Source organism: Lipotes vexillifer, unplaced genomic scaffold (assembly GCF_000442215.2).
Source record: "Lipotes vexillifer unplaced genomic scaffold, Lipotes_vexillifer_v1.1 scaffold1033, whole genome shotgun sequence".
In the NCBI taxonomy this organism is placed as follows: Eukaryota; Metazoa; Chordata; class Mammalia; order Artiodactyla; family Lipotidae; genus Lipotes; species Lipotes vexillifer.
In genome coordinates, this window is record NW_006782033.1 from 362994 (window position 1) to 389558 (window position 26565).

The following is a 26565-nucleotide window of genomic DNA, read 5'->3' on the forward strand; positions in this document are numbered from 1 at the left end:
GCCGCTCCGCGGCATGTGGGATCTTCCCGGACCAGGGCACGAACCCGTGTCCCCTGCATCGGCAGGCGGACTCTCAACCGCTGCGCCACCAGAGAAGCCCTATTTTCCTTTTTTTAACTGAAGTATGGTTGACTTACAGTGTTGCTTTCATTTATTTTTAGTACCTTTTAAAAAACAATTTCTTTGCCCTAGCCAAGAGATGAATAGGTACTTTACAAGTTGAGGCTTTCCTCTTCTAGAATTGAGTAAATGTATTTCAATTTTCTTATTAGCACTTAGATTTCTATGCTAACGGATTTGATCATTAGAGAATGATAGTATCTTATCACTGGAGTTGTTTACATTTTTGTTCAAACAGTCCTCAGCTTACCTTGTTTGTGCAGTTCAACAGTGTTAATGTGCCCTGTGAAACTGTTGATAGGTGAAGATTGAAATCGTCACTGATATTCATTTTAAGGAATTGCTTCAACTTTCGAGCAGCACGATATAAAAACGAAGCTTCCTATTGCAGAAAAAACATCAGAAGGGCTGTGTTTCAAATGAAATATTAAGAAGTGATAAGCTTTCCTAAGGAGCCTAAGGCCAGAACTGTCTTGCTAAGTAACACCCCACCTCCACCCCAGTTTTCTTCTATTCCAGTTTATCGCATGACTGAAGAGCAACTAGACTGAAACTGTTTAGCTTCCAGGTGACAGCCTAAAGTGCCTAGAACCCAGTTTAATGATTATCTGACTTTTTAAAGTCTCTTTTCTTTGCTATGTGTGATCTTATCGCTTATGAGTGAACATATAACAAGTTTATTCAATTTTAAACAAGATAACTAAAGAAGAAGTCTTCTGGGAGCAATAATAGTGAAAGGTATGTGTGACTTTTCTTATTGTTATTATTTTTTCCCTTTTTGAGCTATGGATGAATAGCTGGCAATAAGAAAATAAAGGGCCTGTTCACCTAAAACAAGTTTTTCAAATATTTAATGTAAGAAATAAAAAAAAAACCGAATTTATGGATATACTCTTAAATGCCATGAAGTTAACTCAGCTATTGTGAGTTTAAAAAAAGTCTATTGAATAGCACACTAGTTTCTGCAGAAAGAGATGATACAAATTTTTGTTGGAAGTTCTGTAGATTGTGATATTATACCAAATAGAAGTGGTAGTGGTTTGAAGATAAGCAAATATTGAAAGAAAAAATTTCAAAATGCCTACAACTAAATTACACCCGTTACTTGTGTGTGTGTGTGTGTGTGTGTGTATGTGTGACAAGCATTTTCCTGCATAAAAATTTCAGAAATAAGAGATATGTGTCTTTGAATTCAGCAGTTCTAGTATTTTCAAGGTGAAAATGAAATGCTAAAATTAAAAGAAATATTTATCAAATAAGCATAGGGCTATTTGTAAAATAAAAGTATAAAAGACCATAGTATAACTTAACATATCAATGGGAATTGTCGGGTTAGAGCCAAAAGACTGTGTTATTAATATAATCAATATAATTAACAGAGATATAAAAAATATAAGCTTCTATGAAATCAAGCTTGAATGACATATAAACTCCAAATAATTGTCATTACCTTATTATCATCACATGAATGTTTTTTAAAAAAGTTAGGTTCGTTATTCAGGCAATTGCTATCAAAGTCTATCATGCTGTCCTGTAATAAATAATATAAAATAATATGGTTAAACTGGGGACCTTTCTATCATGTAGTAATTATAAAAATAACAATGTTATAATACTTGGTATTTATATGTGCATTTTAAGGAAAATAACTTTAGTCTGACTTAGCTGACTAGGCAGGAAGAATAGTTATCTATAGTTGAAGAATAAACAAGTATATACACAAACCCTCATGTATTTAGAGCTTCCCCCAGACTCCATAGGTTAATCTCAGAAATCATTGAGAGAAACTGGCTTTTTTGGGGAAATAAAAGTACCTATTTTAGAAGTTATACTATATAGACAACGTACTACACATTTTGAAATCATGAAGTTGATATGCATTTAAGAGGTTATTTGGTCCAATTTTCTGCCACTATCAAACAGCGACAAAGGGAATTTACTTTAGAATGAAGGCAAAGCCTCTTGACAGTGAGTAAAGTTGAAATTCATTCTGCAGCATTTTAAATAATCCAATTGGGGATGTTTGAGGTAGAATTTAGCTGAGAAAAAAGTGAGATTGAATATGTGCATTGTCATTGTCATGTAAGAGGCGGGGAAGGTAGACTGGCACATTCTCATTTTTCTTTTCTAAGGAATGTAGTATTAGAATGTAGGGATTAGCTGAATCAAGAATGTGCTTGAGGGCTTCCCTGGTGGCACAGTGGTTGAGAGTCCGCCTGCCGATGCAGGGGACACCGGTTCGTGCCCCGGTCTGGGAAGATCACACATGGCACGGAGCGGCTAGGCCCGTGAGCCATGGCCGCTGAGCCTGCGCGTCGGGAGCCTGTGCTCCGCAACGGGAGAGGCCACAACAGTGAGAGGCCCACGTACCACACACACACACACACACACACACACACACACACACACACAAAGAATGTACTTGACATATTAGGAAGAATTTCCTAAGGATTCAGATTCTTTATGCACAGGATTGGACTAGCTCTGTCCAGCAAACTAGCCATTCCAAGCTATCAGAGCTTCTAGAAGGACTTCAAGCAATTTTAGCCTATGTGTTGTCATCTAAGGAACAGATAAAAAGTGGAGTAATGTCAGGATGTAATCATGGGCTTCCAATCTTCATCTGCCACTCAGAAAAATATGCATTACTCTTCTCACCACTGAAAAGCATAAATGGTCCCTGGATTCATCCTGACTTTAAATGTATCTGTTTTATCTATAGGAATTGCAGCCTGAACACGTAATCATTTATTTAACCATTCAACACTTACTACAGGCCAATGGGCAAAGTCCTCTGCCAAGCTTGATAGGGGAACAAAGACAAGAAAACACAGTCCCATTTTCTTATGCCATTTGATATAAAGGGCAGATGCTGCATCCTTGGACGCTTGTACATCACTTCTTATATTTGTAAAAGTATGCTTATGTAAAAAGAAGATTTGTTAGTGCCAAACATCCCAGTCATACTGCAAATATCTCAAGTGCAAATAGATATATTTTTCTATAACTATCCTCATGTTGCCATTATACATATTCCTGAAAAGATAGTGGAAAATTAATGTTTGCCTGTTAAATCATTTTCCTATTGACTTGCATTTAACCCTAAGAAGGATAATAAATCATGTATACATTTTCTCTCTGATAAAACATGCTTTTCATTTTTGCCATGCCATCCATCAAATAAAGAAGATAAACAAATGTGCAGCTAATCTGTATGGTGTTTTCCAATTTACCAAAAATATTATATGAACTAGTACCTATTTCTTGGAGCATTTTAACCAATTGCATGACACACGAACATTTGAAAAGCCATATTGGTTAAGCTATTTCATTGCTCCAGGTATTTAACAAAACTCATTTTTGGCAGATACCGAAAGGGTGTTTTTATACCAGGTAATTTGTTTGCCAGATGTGTACAGCAGTAGATAAAATTGTCACTTAAAAGGTTGACTCCTATAAAAGTCACAATTATAGTTGACTTGTTGACTTTAGTGCATTTTATGAATAGATTTAACATAAGCATACATGAGTGCCAACTACAGTTGCTTTCTGAAATTGTTTCCATTTAAGCCCTGTGAGAAGGGTGGCTCAGACTAAGATATGTAGAATCATGGAGTTGGAAAGAACCTTATATATCTATCTTTTGATTTAACAAATAGTAGAATTACTTTATCAGTAATAGTTTCTTACAGGCATCTTGACATATTTGAATATTTCTTCATATTTATTATGAATATGAAAGAAACAAGAGACAAGCCAAGATCACATTGACTGTGAACTCAGTATTTTCCAGTGTAAAACATTATGTTACATAAGTTGTTCCTAAAATATCAAATGTTCTTTTGATTTGTAGAATTGCATTTTCTTTCATTTTAGCATAGTTTTCTTCTATCTTTGAATTTTTTTCTAATGCATGTACAGTAGCCCCTTCCCCAGAAACACTAATTATATACACAGTTGATTTTCTATTTCACTTTTTTCTTTTATATATTTATCTTTGATTTTTTGAGATTCAATTTTGTGTGGTTTTCTCCAACATGTCTTCCATATGCCTGTTCTAATGGGGCACTCATGGTTACATGTGTTCTAAGTGAACTAATGTCTATTTACTGCCCATAAATGATTCTCATTGGCAGCTACATAACTGATAGCTGTCTCCTTTCTATTCTCCTTCTATTTTGTAGGTCTGGGCCTGAGGATTGGGGTTTTGATATGAAGAAGAAAAATTCAGTCTCGTGTCTTACTATTCTTTGAAAATGAACTTGATCCCTACAGAAATCTTTTTCATTTCTGATTATCACTATCACAGCACACTCACGGCCCAAAGTCTTATGGCATATAAAGACTCATTTGGAGGACCTTTTGAAAAGTGAAACATTTTTAATGAAATCTGTAGCCTGTATGAAAATTGAAAAGGTCTGAATCCTATTTCAAATATTACAAATTTTACCATTAGGTAGCTTACCAGATTATTGTAAGAATTGGTAGTTAATTCCTCGCTTAAATTAAAAGTCATTCATTTATTCTTCAATCTAATACTTGTCGAACATCTACCATGTGCCATATAGTAGTGAAGAGAGAATTGTGATCAAAATCACAGAGGGTTCCTTCCTTCAAGAAATTTACTGTCTGGTGGTAAAGACAGACATCAATCCAATAATCACAATCAAATCTCAAATTAATAATTGTTATGAATAAAAAGTATATGCTACCATAAAGCCTATAAAGAAGGATTTTACTTAGGAACCTCAGTAAAGCCTTCCCTAGGAAAGGAACACTTCAACTGAGATCTGAAGCATGAGTAAACTAGAGAAAAAGAAAATAGAGGAAGAGTAAAGATGTAGAAAACAGCATGTATGGCTTCAGTTAAGTGGGAAGGAATAATGGCAGATAGGCTGCTGGATGAAAGAGAGCAAGGGAAATCTGGTACATAGCTGAGAAAGCAAGAGAAATCACCGGTTTCATACGAAAGAGATCTGGAGGAAACTAAATTATGCTGGGGCTTAAGGACATGTTGAGGAGCTTTGTCTTGATCCTAAAATCAATAATTAATGACTAAATACCTTTTTCAAAGATCATATTAATAGCAGCATGGTAAATGGTTTGGAAAGGTTCAAGAAAGTATGTGTGTGAATCTTTAGGAGACTATTACATAGTGCTTGAAATAATGGTTTATTGGACTTGGTGGTGGGAAAGAATGTAGAGATAGGTGAAAAGACTTGAGAAATATTTAGAAAGCAAATATAACACTATTTGAGAATTAAAGTTAAGGAAGATTGACAGACCAGGGATGATTCCCGGGTTTCTGGTGTGTGCAGCAGGTTATACTGTGTTGCCATTCGCTGAGATAGGGAATAGTAGTAGAGATGGTGTGAATAAAATATGTTTGGTTTTAAACAGATGAAGCTTGAGTTTACATTCAGAGATCCAAGAATATACATAAAGAAGCCAGAAAGTTAGAAAACCTGGGGAATAGACTTTTAAGAAGGTGGTGATCCATAATATACAATGCCAACTGAAAGGTCAAGTTATTTTGTACAAAATCTATTCACATAAAGAAAGCAAAACTAAATTAGAAAAACAACTGATAATAGATGGTAAAATGAAATATTAAGCAGATATGATATTTGTTTTGAGATAATATTTATAAGCAAGAGCATATGCTTATAATAAAACATGCTTATAATAAAAATCCTTCAAAAGAAAAAGGTGTTATATATAAGCATATATTCAAATGTATATGCATATGCACAAACATGAACATATGTATAAGAATTGACTAATTAATCTTCATTTAACTTGCTGGGATAATCAATATTCTACTCCTTCTGTAAAACATACTGACTGGGCTTCCCTGGTGGCGCAGTGCTTGAGAGTCCGCCTGCCGATGCAGGAGACGCGGGTTCGTGCCCCGTTTCGGGAAGATCCCACATGCTGCGGAGCGGCTGGGCCCGTGAGCCATGGCCGCTGGGCCTGCGCGTCCGGAGCCTGTGCTCCGCAAATGGGAGAGGCCACAACAGTGAGAGGCCCGCATAACGCAAGAAAAAACAAACAAACAAACAAACAAACAAACATACTGACTAATCCTCACTCCAGTTTCTGATATACTCATGTGTTTTTGTATTCACAATTGGACTTGCATATTTACTAAGTCAATTCCTTAACACTAAGTTATACTTACTATTTAATTAGATCACTTAATTAAATACTATATAAGTCAAAGAATATTAGAATGAAAATACAGTTGTGTGTAGGACTTCCAGTTTCCAGTCTGGGAGGTAAGGAGCTTAGAAGTAACCATTCCATCATAACAACAAGTAAAATGCTGAACAAACTGAAGAATCAGCAACACTTCTTATATCTGTCAGAGAAGTGAGGTCACAGGGTAAACTGCCTCCCCAAATATTGGAGAAACAGACAGCTGATGCAATAATTCCAATTTAGAGAACCAGAAACCCAGGAGCGGAAACCTCCATGTGAACCAGTACTGGGATAGAAAAACCTGAACTGTAATTGATGAATTACTGGAAGCTCAGAATGGACAAGTCTTAGAGATAAAATTCCAAGGGGACCTACCACTGGAGGTCCCCCCTTTGCTCACACTTTTTCTGAGCTTTACTGACAGGAGTTCTATGAGGTCCTCACAGTGAATATGAGAAAAATCCCCATGTGCTTCTGGCAGAGAGAGGAAAAAAGCATTGATTTTGAAATATGCCAGTGTTATGTTATTCTTAACAAGGCCTCCCCTTATGAGAACCTAACCTGCTGGAATTTTATCAGAGCCTAACCTATCTGGGGTAAGGGAAATACCCAGCTCCAGTCCTTGCTAGACATCCTTTCTCAGCTAAGTGGGGAGGTATTGAGAAGCACTGGTAAAGTTTACAATCCAGAGGCACAGACTCATCAAAAGACTGAGACCTAATCAAAGGACTATAGAAAGCTTCCCATCTCCCCACACCTTATCACTATATTACTAAAAGCCCATTTACCACAGGTTTATTTATGCAGAACATCATGTCCACCTTCCAACAAAAAATTACAAAGCATACTAAAAGGCAAAAAACACAATTTGAAGAGACCGAACAAGCATCAGAACCAGAGATACATATGGCAGTGATGTTGAAATTATCTGACTGGGAATTTTTTTTTTTTTTTTTTTTGTGGTATGCGGGCCTCTCACTGCCACGGCCCCTCCTGTTGCGGAGCACAGGCTCCGACGCGCAGGCCTAGCGGCCACGGCCCACAAGCCCAGATGCTCTGTGGCACGTGGGATCCTCCCGGACCGGGGCACGAACCCGCGTCCCCTGCATCAGCAGGCGGACTTCCAACAACTGCGCCACCAGGGAAGCCCCTGACTGGGAATTTAAAAAAAAAAATTATTATTATGCTATGGCCTTTAATGGGAAAATATGCAGAAAAAATGGATAATGTAAACAGAGAGACGGAAATTCTAAGAAAGAATCAAAAAGAAATGCTAGAGATAAAAAGCACTGTAATGGAATTATGAGCTCTTTATTAAACTAGACATAGCTGAGGAAAGAATCTCTGAGCTTGAGCATATGACAATAGAACTTCCAAAACTGAAAAGAAAAAATAAAAAAATACCAGGGGAAAAAATGGAACAGAATATCTAAGACTGTGGACAACTACAAAATGTGTAACATATGCATAGCAAGAATATCAGAAAAAAGAGAGAAAGGAACAGAAGCAATATTTGAAGCAATAATGGCTGAGAATTTTTCCCAAGTCAATGCCAGACATCAAATCACACATCCAGAAAGCTCACAGAACACCAAGCAGGATAAATGCCCCAAGTCATATACCTAGGCATATCATATTCAAACTTTAGAAAATCAAAGATAAAGAAAACATCTTGAAAGAAGCCACGGGGCTCAGCGGGGGAAAATTACCTACAAAAAAGCAAAGATAAAAATTGCATCCAATTTATCTTCTGAAATCATTCAAACAAGAAAAAAGTGAAGTGAAATATTTAAAATATTGAGAGAAAAACCTACCAACCTAGAGTTCTGTACCCTGAGAAATTAGCCTTCAAAGAGAAAAAAGAAATAAAGACTTTCTCAAACAAAAATTGAGGTAATTTGTTGCCAGTAGAACTGCCTTGACCTGAATGTTAAAAAAAAGTTCTTTAGATAGAAGAAAAATGATACAGATCAGAAACTCAGAGCTACATAGGAAAAGAAAGAGCACCAGAGAATGAATAAATGAAGAAAAAAATAAAAACTCTTATCTTCTTATTCTGAATTGCTCTAACACTTTGATTAAAATAATAATGGCAACAATGCATTTAACTATATATAATTTGATTACATACATACATATATATATGTATATATATAAAATACATGCTTATATATAAGTGAAAGCAATGAAGCAGTGATATGAGGGATGGGAGGAAAGAAAAGAGGAATTATTAGGCATATTTTGTTATTTTAAGGTACTTGTACTACTTGTGAAGTGGCACAGAGTTATTTCAAAGTGGACTTGGATTAGTTTCAAATATATATACCAAACTCTAGGGCAACCAGTAATGAAAGTTTAAAAAGAAGTATAATTGTTATGCTAAGAAAGGACAGAAATGGAATCATAAAATGTCACAATCCTAAAAGACAAATGAAGTGTGAAGACAAAAATAGGAACAAAGAATAAGAGCAAAAAATAGAGAACAGTAAAAAACATACGGTAGATATTGGTCCAACTATATCAATAATCACTTTAAAATGTCAACAGTCTAAATACACCAATTAAAAGACAGAGATTGTCAGAGTGGGTCAAAAAAACACAACCTAATTATATATTGTCTATAAAAACCCTACTTTTAATATAAAGACACATATAGATTAAAAGTAAAATGAAGAAATATATACCATGCTAACATTAATGAAATGAAAGCAGGGTAGCTATGTTCATTTTAAACAAAGCCAACTTCAGAGCAAGGAAAGTTATCAGGATGAAATGGACATTACATAATGATAATGGAGACAATTGTCCAAGAAGATATGACAATTCTTAATGTGTACGCGGCTAACAACAAAGAGTCTAAATACATGAGGGAAAACTGATAGACTACTAAGAGAAGTAGATGGATCCACTATTATAGTTGAAAACTTTAATATCTTTCTATCATAAATGGACAGATCCAGCAGGCAGAAAATCAGTAAGGACATAGTTGAACTTGACAGCACAATCAATTAACTCTATATAGTTGGCATGCATAGACAACTTCATACTTCATCCAACAGCAGCAGATTATATAGTTTTCTCAAGAACACATTGAATATTCTCCAAAAGAGAGCAAATTATGGGCCATAAATTGAATCTTAACAAATTTAAAAGAATAGAAATCATATAATGTCTGCTATTAGATCACAATAGAATCAAACTAGAAATCAATAACAGAAAGACAGCTGGGAACATCCCAAAGTATTTGGAGATTAAACAATACACTTTGAAGTTATATGTGGATTGAAGAAGAACTTTCAAGAGAAATTTTAAAATATTTGAAATAAATAAAAATATAACATTGAAATCTGTGGGATGCAGTGAAAGCAGTGCTTAGAGGGAAATTTATAGTATTGACTGCATGTGTTAAATAAGGAAAGTATCTAAAATCAATAATCTAAGCTTCCACCTTAGGAAACTACAAAAGGAGAGAAAATTAAATCAAAAGTAAGCAAAAGACAAAAAAAAAAGTAATAATAAAAGTTAAAGCAGAGATCAATTAAATTGAAAACAGGAAATCAATAAAATCAACAAGACAAAAAACTTCTCCTTTGGAAATATACATAAAATTGATAAGCCTTAGCCAGATTAAGAAAAAGAAAGACACAAATTTCCTAGTATCAAAAATGAAAGAGGGGACATCATTACAGATCCCATGAACATTAACAAGGATAATAGATACTCAAGATGATAATTGATAATCTAGATGAAATTGACCAATTCCTTAAAAGACACAATCTGCCAAAATTTACCAAGAAATAGGCAATTTGAATAGGCCTATATCTATAAAAGCAGTTCAATCAATTGTCAATAAACTTACAAAACAGAAGCACCAGGCCCAGATGGGTTCACTGATTATTTCTATCAAACTTTTAAGGAAGAAATCATAGCTATTGTCTATAATCTCTTCCAGAAGAAAGAAACAGAGGGAATACTTCCTATCTTGTTATATGAGGCCAGGCTTACACTAATACCAAAACCAAATGAAGACAGTACAAGAAAACCACAGATCAATATATCTTGTGAAAATAGATGCAAAAATCCTCAACAAAATATAAGAAATTGAATCCAACAAGGTATAAAATAATTATACACCATAACCAAGTGATATTTACCCATATATGTAAGACTGGTTCAACATTCAAAAAAATCAAAGAATGTAATCTATCACTTTAAGAGGGTAAAGAAGAAAAATCACATGATCAAATTAATAGATGCAGAAAGACCAGTTGACAAAATCCAACATCCATTCATTAAAAAACAAACAAACAAACAAACAAAAAACCCAAAAAAACCTCTAAACAAGGACTAGAGGGGAACTTCCCCAGCTTGATAAAGAGCATCTTCAAAATCCTATAGCTAATAGCATACTTAATGGTGAGAAACTCAGAACTTTCCTATGATCAGAACAAGGCAAAGATGTCCCTCTCACCATTGCTTATCAACATTGTATTTTGAAAAAACCTAGGTGATTCAATATGACAAGAAAAGGAAAAAAAAAAGGTATAAAAATTAGGAAGGATGAAATATAACTGTCTTTTTGACTAAATGACATTGTAATTTATGCAGACAATCCTAAAGAATCAACAGAAAAAAAAAAAAAAACCTCCTGGAACTAATAAATGATTATGCAAGGTTGCAGTATACAAAGTTAGACAAAAGTTAATAGTTTTCTTCTATACCAGCAATGAACAAATGGAATTTGAAATTAAAAACACAACACGTTTAGAGTACTTAGGTATAAATGTAACAAAATATGTACACAATCTTTATGAGGAAAACTACACAACTCTGGTGAAAGATCAAAGGAGACCTAAATAAATGGGAAGATAGTCCATGTTCACGGATTGATGGATTGGAAGACTCAGCGTTGTCAAGATGTTTGTTATCCCAACTTGACCTATAGATTTATCATAATCTCAAAAATCTCAGCAAGTTATTTTGTGATATCAAACAACCTGATTCTAAAACTTATATGCAGAGGCAAGGAGAGGACTTGTTTACTAAGGTTGTTCATACAGACAGGTGGGGAATCAACAGACTAACATTCTGTCATTTAATGACTGCATTTGTGATTAGCCTTACATCCACAGTGACTGATTTCTTAAGAACTTAAATGTTTTAAAATATCATTTAATATCAGCATTCCAGCCAGAGGTGATTTTACCTAGACAAGGTGAATACCGAGATAGGAGTGTAACATTCTCTTGCCACCTAGGGTCCCATAAAGTGGCCCAGCATATATTGAAACCATAGATTCCTGCCTTAGCTATATCAAACCTCAGACATTTTTAAAATTGAGACATAATTGACATATAACCTTTGTTTCAGGTGTTCAACAATAATTTGATATTTTTATACATTGCAAAATGATCACCACAATCAGTCTAGTTCGATGTTTAGTTAACATCCGTCACTACACATAGTTACAATTTTTATCTTGTGATGAGAACTCTTGAGGTTTACTCTATTAGCAATTTTCAAAATATACAATACAGTATTATTAACTGTAGTCACTGTGCTGTACATTACATCCCCAAGACATAATTCCCAGTTTTCTGGGATCATTCTGGATTATACCAGAATTACAACCTGTTTGGTTAGCTCCCCCTTGCATTCTTAAAAGTGTTTCAGTTTGGGCAATAACATATTTTCTCACCCTATTTGTACTATGGTGTTTTGATTTTGGTTTGCATGATATGGTTTTCCTATCTTTTAACTTTTAAAACTATTTTGAACATAAAAATATTTTAATGTCATATATATTACTTGCTTATCATTATTCAAACAATACTGAGATATATAATGAAAACCTTATAATTTTTCTCCACTGCCCCCACTAGAATCACCTACCTGAGGTGATTCATATTAGCAGTTTGATAAGAATACCCTTCTTGCTCAAAAAACCTATGCATATGTGTAATGTACATACATGCATACAAAATTCACACATATACATGCATATATAGGGATTATGAAGGCACTTTCCTTTACCATTTAAAAATATAGGATCATAATATATACATTACTCTTCAACTTGTTTTGTATTATTTTCACTTTATATTATGATCATCATTCTAAGTCAAACATATCTAGAACAGCTTTTTAAAAATAACTACATAATATTCTACATTAAGTGTATTCCAAGGTTTATTCAACACTTCTCTTATTGATGAAAAAAGTCAATATTTGCTCCAACAAACAATGCTACAATAGACATCTTTGTATGTGTATGTGTGTTTATATATTTGTATGTGTATATTATCTCCTTTTATATTAATGTTTGCATTTTTGTAGAATTGGTTCCCATAATTGAGACTTGCTGAAGGAAATGGTATGTTCATTTAAAAATCATTATGTTCAGTAAAAATGATTCATGCTTCTACCAGCAAATAAGGGAGCCCGTTTTGTCACATCCTTGTCAGCACCAGATGTCATAAGCCTTTCACAATTTTACCAATCCCGATATGTGAAAATTTGTGCCTCATTATAGCTTAAATTTTCACTTCCATGACTACTAGAGAATGAGCATCATTTCGTGTTAATTGACAGTTTGCATTTCCTTTTCTATGAATAGCCTGTTCTTAACAATTTTCTTAGGTTGTCTGTCTTTTACTGATCAGTTTCTACATTCTATATAAGGAATTTTTTTAAACTTTCTATGTTTTGTTTCAGGTGTATTTCTTATATAATGCATATTTTTTATACAATTGGTTTTAAGTTCAGAGATTAAAATAATTCATATTTATTATCAGATATTCTTTACTATTTCTTTATACTCCTTTTCGTTTGTTTTTTAATTTTGATATATCGTTGGCTTTAGCATTTATTCTTTGTTATGAATAACTATGCTCTTATATTCAAGAAATGGGGGAGATATTTAATAGCTAAAATATGTCCTACTAAATTTTATGCTAAAATTCTAAGGTGAATATACAGTACTATTAATTAACAACTATAAGTTAATTAATCAAAGCTCTGATGCTACCAAAGTGTGATTATGTTATTTCCAGCCCTTCCTATGACCAAGAGTAGCCAAAGTAAAGCAATTCTAATGAAATTTATTGTCATTTTGCTTCTCATTTAACTTACATTCATAAAATAGTATGTTTTATATTGCGTGTCTCCATAGTACATAAACAATAGAGGAAATAGAAAGTTAAGTGCTTTAACAATTAATATTGATAGTCATTCTGTAGAGAACAGGCCAGGAATAAAAGCAAAAAACACCAGTCCAAAAATAACATTGAAAATGACTATATTATCAAATGTAGTGTATCAAAATAATGTAATAAAAGTACCCTCAATAGGCTTTTTATGCAGAAAAGTTAGAAAAGGAAATTTGTTAATGTGAATTTCAACTTGTGAAAATACCTCTATAGAATTTCTTTGATGAGGCACAATTATAAAAAAGTCAATCATACAAAATACTATATATAAAATAGATAACAAGATCCTACTATATAGCACAGAGAATATATTCAATATCTTGTAATTTACCTGTAGTGAAAAAGAATATGAAAAAATATATATATGTATAATGGAATCCCTTTGCTCTACACCAGAAACTACACAACACTGTAAATCAACTCTACTTCAATAAAAAAAAAAAAAAAATTAAAAGTCAATCAGCCAGCAAAATTCATTAGAAACTCCTATAGTGTTATGAATACGAAACAAAGGGGGATACCACGAAAGGGTAATGAATAAATCTTAGTTTTATTATTTATTTTATTTATTTTCATTTTGCCGTACGCGGGCCCCTCACTGTTGTGACCTCTCCCGTTGCGGAGCACAGGCCCCGGACACGCAGGCTCAGCGGCCATGGCTCACGGGCCAAGCCGCTCCGCGGCATGTGGGATCTTCCCGGACCGGGGTGCGAACCCGCGTCCCCTGCATCGGCAGGCGGACTCTCAACCACTGCGCCACCAGGGAAGCCCTAAATCTTAGTCTTAAACCCATTTTTTCTTTCGTGTAAAATTGTATATGCCTTGCATGTCTTTTCTGGAAGTGAATATATTTGCTATATTTATGGGATGCCTTTCCAGTGTTAGCAACACCCCTCAGATACATAACTTGATATTTTATTCATTTGTGTTAATCAAGGTGTGGCTAGGTAAGCTTGGGGATAAGAAACAGTGTTCCAGGACTGGTATTATTCAGCAATTGGCAGATTTCCCTAGATATCAATGTTCATGTCAAATAGAAACACTGAATAATTACTGAAACCTGGCAGCATATTCACCTATAGCTGGTGTAGTGCCACAGATCAAGAAGTTGTGCATATCTACTCTGGATATGTAGGAATGTTATTATGAGACAGATATAAAAGTTTCATACAGGGCATCCATTCTCTGTTTCTTCTAAATAGACTGTAGTTCTACATCAGTACAAAGGGAATAACACTGAAACTGAGGTGTGGATATCTACATCTTAACATTTCCACTATTCGCATTAAATAATTTTTCAGCAGTAATGGACTTCAGAGATTATGCAAGCCAAATTTCTAATCTTATGAATTAGAAAAGTAAGGCACAACAGCAGTTAACTGACTTGTCCAAAGTCTCAAAGCCAAAGTGGCAAAGCTGGGACTCTGACCCAAACATTTTCATTCCAGAACAGTAGACCTATAACACCATGCTGACATATGGTAGCCTCTCCTTGAATTTCCTCATCTTTAAAACTGAGTTCATTGAACTTGAGGAGTAGTTTTCATACAGGATTACCCCAGGTAATCCTGGGGTTCCACAGGATGACTTGGGGGGCTCTAATAAATAGGCATGAGATAATGCATAATAGTCAAGGTTCAGGGCCTCACTGGAGTTCTATGTAGGGGTCATTTGAAAAAAAAATTTCATGGATAACTAAAAATTTGAAATCACAGTTATTAATGATTTACTTCCAAGTTCTATAGATGCAAAATCGTCATGCATAAGTTTGAAGTTCAATAGAATTTCACCCTGATAAATCAAGCAATTTATAGTCTCCTCTTTTTCTCTCCAGCTGCTGGGGCATATTTCAGTCCCACTACTCCTTTTGGGAACTTTGCTCTAAGAACTCCATCTACTCACTTAGTATTTACTACTTTTTATTTACTTGTTTCTGGTGCAAGAACTACATTTCATCAGTTTTTAAGTTTTCCATTGTATCTTCATAAAATCAAAGAGTTACTGCTTGATTGACAGTATCAATAGTCACACATTCCCAAACTTTCAGAGGACATCCATTGTCATATGTAAACTCGGAATACTGAAATAACCATCTTTCTGAATGTTTCTCATCTCTAATTTATTTTATATGAGCCATATGAATCATCTTTCTAAATCCCAGATCTAATTCTATGAAGTTTATGAAGTTTAAAAAAACATCAATGGCTCCCTATTACCTAGTCCTAGAAAATCAAGTTCACATTCCTCAGGTTGCCACACAAGGTCTTCCAAGATCTGATCACAGCCTAACTTCCAAACTTTATACACTCACATCTCAACCAAAGCTCAAGCCACATAGGCCATTGACCGTTAAAGGCAACTCCCCAACTCTCATACTTAATAAGTTTCTGTCTCTAAATATTTTTATCTTTAATATCAGCATTATCCCATTGTGTTATAATTCTTTATTTAAAAGTTTGTCTTTCCTTCAAAACTGTGATCTTACAGGACTGGGACTTTGTCTTGTAGACTGGTCTTTTTTATACTGATGTTCAATATCTAACAGTTTACCAACAAGGGATTAATTTCCAAAATATACAAACAGCTCATATAGCTTAACATCAAAAAACAAACAACCCAATCAAAAAATGGGCAGAAGATCTAAAAAGACATTTCTCTAAAGAAGACATACAGGTGGCCAACAGGCACATGAAAAGATGCTCAATTTCACTAATTATTAGAGAAATGCAAATCGAAACCACAATGAGGTATCACCTCACACCAGTCAGAATGGCCACCATTAAAAAGTCCACAAATAATAAATGCTGAAGAGAGTGTGGGGAAAAGGCAACCCTCCTATACTGTTGGTGGAAATGTAAATTGGTGTAGCCACTGAGGAGAACAGTATGGAGGCTTCTGAAAAAACTAAAAATAGAACTACCATACGATCCAGCCACTCCTGGGCATGTATCTGGAGAAAACTCTTAATTCGAAAAGATACATGCACCCCAGTGTTCACAGTAGCACTATTTACAATAGCCAAGACATGGAAGCAACCTAAATGCCCATCAACAGATGAATGGATAAAGAAGATGTATATATTATATATATATATATATATATATATATATATATATAATGGAATATCATTCAGCCATGAAAGAGAATGAAATAATTCCATCTGCAGCAACAGGGATGGACCTAGAGATTACCATATTAAGTGAAGTCAGACAAGACAAATATCACATGATATCACTTATACGTGGAATCTTTAAAAATTATACAAATGAACTTATTTACAAAACAGAAATATACTCACAGATATAGAAAACAAACATGGTTACCATGTTTGGATGGGGGGAGGGGAGGAGAGATAAATCAGGAGTTTGGGATTAACATATACACACTACTATATATAAAATAGATAAACAACAAGGACCTACTGTATAGCACCGGGAACTATACTCAATATCTTGTAATAACCTATAATGGAAAAGAATCTGAAAAAGAATGTATATAGAGATATATATCTATATCTCTATCTATATATGTATAACTGAAAAAAATTAACAACTTGCAGGTAATGACTAGCAGACATTTTGTAGATGCATACAAAATTGCATTAAAACCTGGACTCCAATCTTACTTCCTTAAGACCTACCCATTTTTCAAAGTCCTATTAAAATTGTAATTCTCCAGTCACTAGAGTTCTTAGAGAGAGTGCATATCATACATCTTTGAATTGGCAGATTATAATCGGCAGATGCTTAATAAATGCTAAACTGAACTATTAAGGAACAGAAGTTGATTTTACAGAGATCTAGAAAAACTTATTGCAAATCTGCCAACGTATGCACAATGATCATTTTAGGAGATTTTAATCACTCATCAGTTTAAGGTTAATATGCAGTAATGGTTACATATTATGTCATAAGCATGACAATCAGCAATTAACAAATGTGCCAAATATAAAATTCTAATCACCGGTGCTTGTATACTCTATTCTCTAACTGCCTTACTACTTGCCTGAACTTTATATATCACTGTCCAACCATAGGACTCATAGGATTTTATGAATGAGAGAAAATGAGTGGCCAAGTACTAGACTGAATCTATTTAAAGATTTTGGTGAGCTGAGGTGCGATGGTCACGGGTAGACCAAAGATAGAGATTTACTGAAGAAAAATGTCAAGGAAAGCAATATAACCAAGCATGGTAGAACAAACTATCATGCAGAGTCACAAGGGAGTGCTTTATTCTGAAAGCAAAACTGTAAACAATGTCTGGTCCAGCAACAATAAGCAAGACATTAGGTAAGTTACATGTGCGTGTATTGGTAGCACATAAACCAAGTGTGGTAAGAAGACATGAGTATAGCTAGTATGGTAAAAACTGTAAGTCATGTAATAAATTTTACAATGTCACTCATGTATATTAACATCTTTACACTATAATTTAAAAATGACATTTCAAGTTTTTTATATAAATATAGTAAAGTATGTACATTCATTCATTCAGTCAATAACTGTTTTTGAGGGGTCTACTCTGTGCTAGGTAATATTCTAGATGCTGGGGGATAGTGATTAACAAGAGAGTCTCTGCCCTCACAAATAAGAAAATTTCAGATAGTAGCAAGAGGTATGAGGAAAATGAAAGAATATAAGACATTGCAGGGAGAGGAGAGGCCACTAATTCTAGAAGGAAGTGAATTTCATGCTCATCAATTCACCTTTCACCACAGAGTCTGCATTTTTCTTTTAGTTGGTTGGATTTTGTGGCTAATGTAGATTTTTTCTTCTTCTTTAAGAAAAGGCTCATGAGTGCTCTGTCCCCTACATTTTGACATGGATGCATAATTTTCTACCCATGCACTTTATACTTAAACAATAACTTGGCTAGGTATAAAATTCTTCAAGTCACATTTTATTTCCCTCGGAATTTTGTGGCTATTATTCCATTATCTTTTGTATTTAGGTGTGGAAAATCTGAAGCCACTTTGATCACTGCCCCCTCCCGCCCCAGGATGATATGCCGTTTCTACCTGAACGCTTAAATTATTCTTCTTTTATCTTGAAGCTCAGTCATGCCACCGTGATATAATGTACTGGCAATCATTTTATATTAATTTTTAAATAGTATATGATATTCCCCTTTGTTAATTCCATTGTTTCAGTCATTTGTAGGAAAATTTTCCCCTGTCACAGATTATTTTACTTTTCCATTTGAGGGTTATCTTTTGTAGGAACATTTATCTATAAATTGCCTTATTACTGTCCCTGGAATTTCTATACATTTGCCCTGTTGTTTTCATCTGAAATTTACAGTGGCCAACTCTGTGCTAATATTTATTCTCTACTCCTTATCTCATGATGCTCTTCTCACCTACCAGACAACATTGTCTTTTCTCAGCACTTCTAAATGAGGACATGGTATTGTCTCTTCTATCTGCTCTTATGAAGCCTGGGAACACAGGGTGGATGGATAGGGGTGCGTGAGGGTGGTAGTAAAGCAGGGGAATGCAAGAAGGCAAAGTTATGGTCAGTTGTATTGGTGAGCAAGGATGTGCTCCTTTTTTAACAATTTATTTTTTTAAGTTCATTGTGGGGTTTGATGAGCTCCCTTTCTTGGTGAGAGAGTGGTCACTTGGTCTTCAAGATTCCCTTCCAATTAAGAGTGAAGTGCTTTGCTTTTGACAGAGACTATGATATTCAGGGGTCATTTGCCCACTTCATTTGCCTTTCTCCCGCAGACATGTCCACTGCCTCTCTCCAAGGTGGAGTACTACTGAGATCTATTTCAGAATTTTACCCACTTTTGTTACCATCTATATAAGTTTTCTATGACTGCCATAACAAATGTCTGCAATCTGGGTGGCTTAAAACAATAGAAATTTATTCTCTCACAGCTCTGGAAGCCAAAGTTTGAAATCAAAGTGTTGACAGAATTCCATGCCGCTATCCTAGCTTTAGGAGGCTGCTGGTGTTCCTTAGCTTGTAACAGCCTAACTCCGATTTCTGCCTCTGTCTTCACATGGCCTTTTCCTTTTGTCTCTTTTGTCTCTTTTCCCCTCTTTTCTTCATTTCCAAGGACGCTTGTCATTGGGTTTAGGACCCACCTAATCCAGGACTATCTCATCTGGAGATTCTTAAATTAATTATATCTGAACAGACCCTTTTTCCACATCAGGTCACATTCACAGGTTCTAGGTGCACATATCATTTGGGGTGCCACCACTCAATTCACTACACTATCTATATTATTATTTTTGGAGGGGTGTCATTTTAGGAGATGCTGTTAGTCATGTGGGTTCTTGAAAGATTTTTCTCATTCTCGGGCTGCCAGCTTTCAATGACTTTTTTGCATAAAGTGTCTTTTACTTAGTTTGATTCTCTATTTTATACTTTCGTAAGGTTTTAGGTACCCAATTTTAGCTCATTTTAATGTGCTTCCATCTGTCATCTTACCCCACCAGTACATTTTACTTTATGAATGACAGGGATACATATACCTTTAGACTCTATTGTGTAATCATTAGAATAGTATGTTAAGTCCATTATGAAGGTCAGAATCTATGTTATATCATTTCTTTGCTGTAATGAGCAGTTTTAAAAAGAGAATGATATGCCATCAAAATAGGTAGACATACTTCAGCAGATTGAGAGTACTAATGATGTCATATCTTTTCAATTTTTCCAACTAGTTCTATCTCCACTTGCTAAATTTGTAGAAATCTCTTTTTGGTCTCCTGAATTGTCCAAGAATACAGAGTTTGTTCAGTGAGAACAAACTAGGTTTCTTTCCAAATGTCATCTAGAGAAAACAAGATTATCTGATCCATTCACAGCTTTTGGTTTATGCTTTTCCTGTTTTTTTTTTTTTTTTTTTTTTCCAAATTTTTGTTGCAGCTAAAAGGTATCAACACAGAAAACCAGTGCAACATAGTTTAATATTCTTGCTGGTCCAGATACCTGTACAAGCTCCAACAGTGCACAGGTCTGAGTCCCAAATTTATAATTATTTAATTCATACTTATATGCCCAGCATTGTCTCCAAAGAGATCTGCAATGTCAGGGTTCTTGGATCTGAAAATGATGCCAATCCTTACACTCTTTTCCAGAGTAAACTTTTCTCAACAGATATCTTGAACCTGGCGTTAAGTCCAGGTGACCAGTCAGTATTCTTTTCTCTCATGATGAATTCAACCTGTCAGTGAATATCAGTCAGGAACAATTCACTCTTTCGTAAAGACTATCATGGGACCTCAAAAAATAAGAGGTTGGGTTCTTAATCTCATTCTGCCCAGGAAACTATCTATGGAAATGTAATTATTTCCTCCTTAGCAACCAGTTGTGCATAAAAAAGCATATTGGACCTGTAGAATTTACGTCACCATAAAATAAGTATTACTAGTCTTCATTTATTTTTAATTAATTATTTTATTTTGCATCTTTTGGTAAAAAGAATAAACTGTACTTTCTTTTTTAAATTGAAGTATAGTTGATTTTCAATGCTGTGTTAGTTTCTGGTGTACAGTAAAGTGATTCATATATATATATATACACATATATATACCTTATACCTTTTCATACTCTTTTCCATTATGGTTTATTACAGGATATTGAATATAGTTCCCTGTGCTATGCAAAGGACCCTGTTTACCTAAAATAAGGACAAAGTTCACATATATCCCCTCCCCTCCATCCACAGTTTCCTCTATTATTGATGTCTTGCATTAGTGGCGGCTTTGTTACAATTCATGAATCAATATTGTTACATTATTATTAAGTTCATTGTTTACATTTGGGTTCACTCTTTGTGCTGTAAAGTTCTGTGGGTGTTGACAAATGTATGCCATGTGTCCAACATGAAAGTGTCATATTGAACAGTTTCACTGCTCTAAAATTCTCCTGTGCAGCACCTATTCTTTCCTCCCTCCCACCCTTCTCAATCCCTGGAACTGTTAATCTTTTTACTGTCTCCATATTTTTGTCATTTCTAGAATGTCATATGTTGGAATCACACAACAGGTAGCCCTTTAACACTGACTTCTTTTGCACAATATGCATTTGAGATACCTCCATGTCCTTCTGTGGCTTGATAGTTCATTTCTTTTTATCACTGATTATATTCCACTGAATGGATATACCACATTTGTTTATCCATTTACCTATTGAAGGACATCTTGGTTGTTTCCATTTTTGGCAATTATAAGTAAATAAAACCTCTATGAACATTGGCATGACAGTTGGGAAGAATTGACATCTTAACAATAGTGAGTCTTCCTATTGATAAATATGGAATATCTATTTACTTAGTTCTTTTTTATTTCTTTCATCAGAGTTTTATTGTTTTACTCATATATATATAGTACTTATTTTTTTATTGTACTTATTTTTACCTGATTACTTCATTTTCATGCTAATGTAAATGGTGTTGTGTTTTTAATTTCAAATGACAATTGTTCATTACTGGTATATAGAAAGCAATAGTCTTTTGTAATTAACCTTGTATCTTATAACTGTACCTTTCTATAATTGCTTATTAGTTCCAGGAGTTCTTTTGTTGATTCTTTTGTTTTTTTTTTTATCAAGACAATCATGTCATCTAGAAACAGAACAACTTTTTTATTTCTTCTGTATGTATTTTACTCCTTTTCTCATTTAATTAGATTAGCTATATTTCTCAAATGATGTTGATACGAGTGGTGAGAGGATTACATCATTAACTTGTTCTTAGTCTTAAAGGAAAGCATCTAGTTTCTTACAATTAAGTATGGTGTTGGCTGTAGGTGTTTTGTAAATAAATTTTACCAGATTGCGTAAATTACTCTCTATTCCTAGTTTGCTGCAAGTGTTTATAATGAATCCCTGTTGGATTTTGTAAAATCCTTTTTCTGCATTTATTGACATGATTTTTCTTTTTAGCCTGTTGATGTTATTGATTAATTGATTAAATTAACTGATTTTCAGTTATGGAACCAACCTTGCATACCTGGAATAAATTCCAGTTAGTCGTGATGCATAATTAATACACTATTGGAATTAATTTGCTAATATTTTGTTGAGTTTTTTTTCCCACCTACGTTCACGGAAATATTCATCTGGAGGTTTCCTATCATGTAATTCCATCATCAGGTTTTGGTATTAGGGTGATTCTGGCCTCATAGAATGAGTTAGTAAATATTCTCTCTGTTTTTACTTCTACAAGGGTTTGTAGAGAGTTGGTATACTTTCTTCCCTAAATGTTTGGTAGAATTCACCAGTGAAATCATCTGAACCTGGAATTTTGTGTTTTGGAAAGTTATTAATTGTTGATTCAATTTCTTTAATAAAGAAAATAGACCTATCCAGATCATCTATTTCTTCATGTGTGAGTTTTGGTCACTGTGTCTTTTAAGGAATTGGTTCATTTATCTAAATTATCAAATTTGTGGACATAGAATTTTTCATAATTCATTAGGCAAGGTTCTCCAGAAAAACAGAACCAATAGGGGGTATATACATACATACATATATATTTTTAAGTAATTAGCTCATGTGATTTTGGGGACTGGGAAATTCAAAATTTGCAGGATAGCTCAGTAGGCTGGCGGTCCAGGGAAGCTGATGTTGGAATCTTGTATCTGAAGGCAATCTGGAGGCAGAATTCCTTCTTCCTTGGGAGAACACAGTCTTTACTCTTACAGTCTTCAAGAGACTGAATGATGTCTTAGTCTGCTCAGGTTGCTATAACAAAATACCACAGACTAGGTGGCTTAAACAATAGATATTTATTTCTCACAGTTCTGGAGGCTGGAGAGTCCAAGATCAAGGTGCCAGTCAAGTTGGTTCCTGGTGAGAATCTTCCTGTCTTTCAGAGGACCATCTTCTCACTATGTCCTCACATGATGGAGAGAGGAAGCTCTGGTGTCTCTTCCACTTCTTATAAGGGCACTAATCCCATCTTGAGTATCCTACTTTCATGACTTCATCTAAAATTACCTCCTGAAGTCCCAACCTAATACCATCACAGTTGAGTTTAGGGCTTCAATATATGAATTTTGGGAATAATACAGGCATTTAGTCCATAACAAACAAGGATCATCCACATCATGAAGGTAACTTAACCTGTTTTCTTCATAGTCTATAGATTTAAATGTTAATATAGCTTCACAGCAACATATGGACTGGTGTTTGACCAAGCAACTGATTACCATAGCCAAGCCAAGTTGACCCATAAAATTAAACATCACAGTAATATTCCTTTATTATTCTTTTAATATCTAAGGAACTAGTAGTAATGACCCATCTTATTTCTAACGTTAGTAATTTGTCTTCTTTCTTATTTTCTTGGTGAGCCTGGCTGGAGAGCGGTTTACCAATTTTACTCATCTTTCAAAGAACCAGATATCAGTTTCAATGAGTTTCTCTATTAATTTTTTGTTTTCAATTTGTTCTGTAAATTTTGTTAATTCTTTTCTTCTGATTAATTTAGGTTTTTTTAACATCTTTATTGGAGTATAATTGCTTTACAATGGTGTGTTAGTTTCTGCTTTATAACAAAGTGAATCAGGTATACTTATACATATATCCCCATATCTCCTCCCTCTTACATCTCCCTCCCTCCCACCCTCCCTACTCCACCCCTCTAGGTGGTCAAAAAGCACTGAGCTGATGTCCCTGTGCTATGCAGCTGCTTCCCACTAGCTATCTATTTTACATTTGGTAGTGTATATATGTTCATGCCACTCTCTCACTTTGTCCCAGCTTACCCTTCCCCCTCCCTGTGTCCTCAGCTCCAATCTCTACATCTGTGTCTTTATTCCTGTCCTGCCCCTAGGTTCTTCAGAACCACTTTTTTTTTTTTTTTTTATTTCTTCATGTGTGAGTTTTGGTCACTGTGTCTTTTAAGGAATTGGTTCATTTATCTAAATTATCAAATTTGTGGACATAGAATTTTTCATAATTCATTAGGCAAGGTTCTCCAGAAAAACAGAACCAATAGGGGGTATATACATACATACATATATATTTTTAAGTAATTAGCTCATGTGATTTTGGGGACTGGGAAATTCAAAATTTGCAGGATAGCTCAGTAGGCTGGCGGTCCAGGGAAGCTGATGTTGGAATCTTGTATCTGAAGGCAATCTGGAGGCAGAATTCCTTCTTCCTTGGGAGAACACAGTCTTTACTCTTACAGTCTTCAAGAGACTGAATGATGTCTTAGTCTGCTCAGGTTGCTATAACAAAATACCACAGACTAGGTGGCTTAAACAATAGATATTTATTTCTCACAGTTCTGGAGGCTGGAGAGTCCAAGATCAAGGTGCCAGTCAAGTTGGTTCCTGGTGAGAATCTTCCTGTCTTTCAGAGGACCATCTTCTCACTATGTCCTCACATGATGGAGAGAGGAAGCTCTGGTGTCTCTTCCACTTCTTATAAGGGCACTAATCCCATCTTGAGTATCCTACTTTCATGACTTCATCTAAAATTACCTCCTGAAGTCCCAACCTAATACCATCACAGTTGAGTTTAGGGCTTCAATATATGAATTTTGGGAATAATACAGGCATTTAGTCCATAACAAACAAGGATCATCCACATCATGAAGGTAACTTAACCTGTTTTCTTCATAGTCTATAGATTTAAATGTTAATATAGCTTCACAGCAACATATGGACTGGTGTTTGACCAAGCAACTGATTACCATAGCCAAGCCAAGTTGACCCATAAAATTAAACATCACAGTAATATTCCTTTATTATTCTTTTAATATCTAAGGAACTAGTAGTAATGACCCATCTTATTTCTAACGTTAGTAATTTGTCTTCTTTCTTATTTTCTTGGTGAGCCTGGCTGGAGAGCGGTTTACCAATTTTACTCATCTTTCAAAGAACCAGATATCAGTTTCAATGAGTTTCTCTATTAATTTTTTGTTTTCAATTTGTTCTGTAAATTTTGTTAATTCTTTTCTTCTGATTAATTTAGGTTTTTTTAACATCTTTATTGGAGTATAATTGCTTTACAATGGTGTGTTAGTTTCTGCTTTATAACAAAGTGAATCAGGTATACTTATACATATATCCCCATATCTCCTCCCTCTTACATCTCCCTCCCTCCCACCCTCCCTACTCCACCCCTCTAGGTGGTCAAAAAGCACTGAGCTGATGTCCCTGTGCTATGCAGCTGCTTCCCACTAGCTATCTATTTTACATTTGGTAGTGTATATATGTTCATGCCACTCTCTCACTTTGTCCCAGCTTACCCTTCCCCCTCCCTGTGTCCTCAGCTCCAATCTCTACATCTGTGTCTTTATTCCTGTCCTGCCCCTAGGTTCTTCAGAACCACTTTTTTTTTTTTTTTTAGATTCCATATATATGTGTTAGCATATGGTGTTTGTTTTTCTCTTTCTGACTTACTTCACTCTATATGACAGACTCTAGGTCCATCCACCTCACTATAAATAACTCAATTTCGTTTCTTTTTATGGCTGGGTAATATTCCATTGTATATATGTACCACATTTTTATCCATTCATCTGTCAATGGACACTTAGGTCATTTCCATGTCCTGGCTGTTGTAAATAGAGCTGCAATGAACATTGTTGTACATGACTCTTTTTGAATTATGGTTTTCTCAGGGTAGAAATTATGGTTTTCTCAGCATTTATTGTTTCTAGATTTTTTGGTGATGCCCATTCTGACTGGTGTGAGGTGATACCTCATGGTAGTTTTGATTTGCATTTCTCTAATGATTAGTGATGTTGAGCATCCTTTCATGTGTTTGTTGGCAATCTGTATATCTTCTTTGGAGAAATGGCTTTTTAGGTCTTCTGCCCATTTTTGCATTACATTGTTTGTTTTTTTGATATTGAGATGCATGAGCTGCTTGTAAACTTTGGAGATTAATCCTTTGTCAGTTGCTTCATTTGCAAATATTTTCTCCCATTCTGAGGGTTGCCTTTTCGTCTTGTTTATGGTTTCCTATGCTGTGCAAAAGCTTTTAAGTTTCATTAGGTCCCATTTGTTTATTTTTGTTTTTATTTCCATTTCTCTAGGAGGTGGGTCAAAAGGATCTTG

At 34.8% G+C, this 26565-nt stretch overlaps 1 protein-coding gene across 5 annotated transcripts in view; it reads right to left on the reverse strand.

The window, feature by feature from the left end:
• Positions 1-26565, reverse strand: part of IL7 (interleukin 7) — a 56412-nt gene that overhangs the window by 5601 nt on the left and 24246 nt on the right. For 3 of the 5 annotated variants that reach the window (XM_007454962.1, XM_007454964.1, XM_007454963.1), the window contains exons 3-4: positions 1571-1651; positions 371-502 (exon numbers count right to left, since the gene is read on the reverse strand). In XM_007454962.1, coding sequence (XP_007455024.1) covers positions 371-502; positions 1571-1651 — 213 coding nt within the window. The remainder of the gene's footprint in view (positions 1-370; positions 503-1570; positions 1652-26565) is intronic. The other 2 variants (XM_007454966.1, XM_007454965.1) reach the window with 1 other exon arrangement.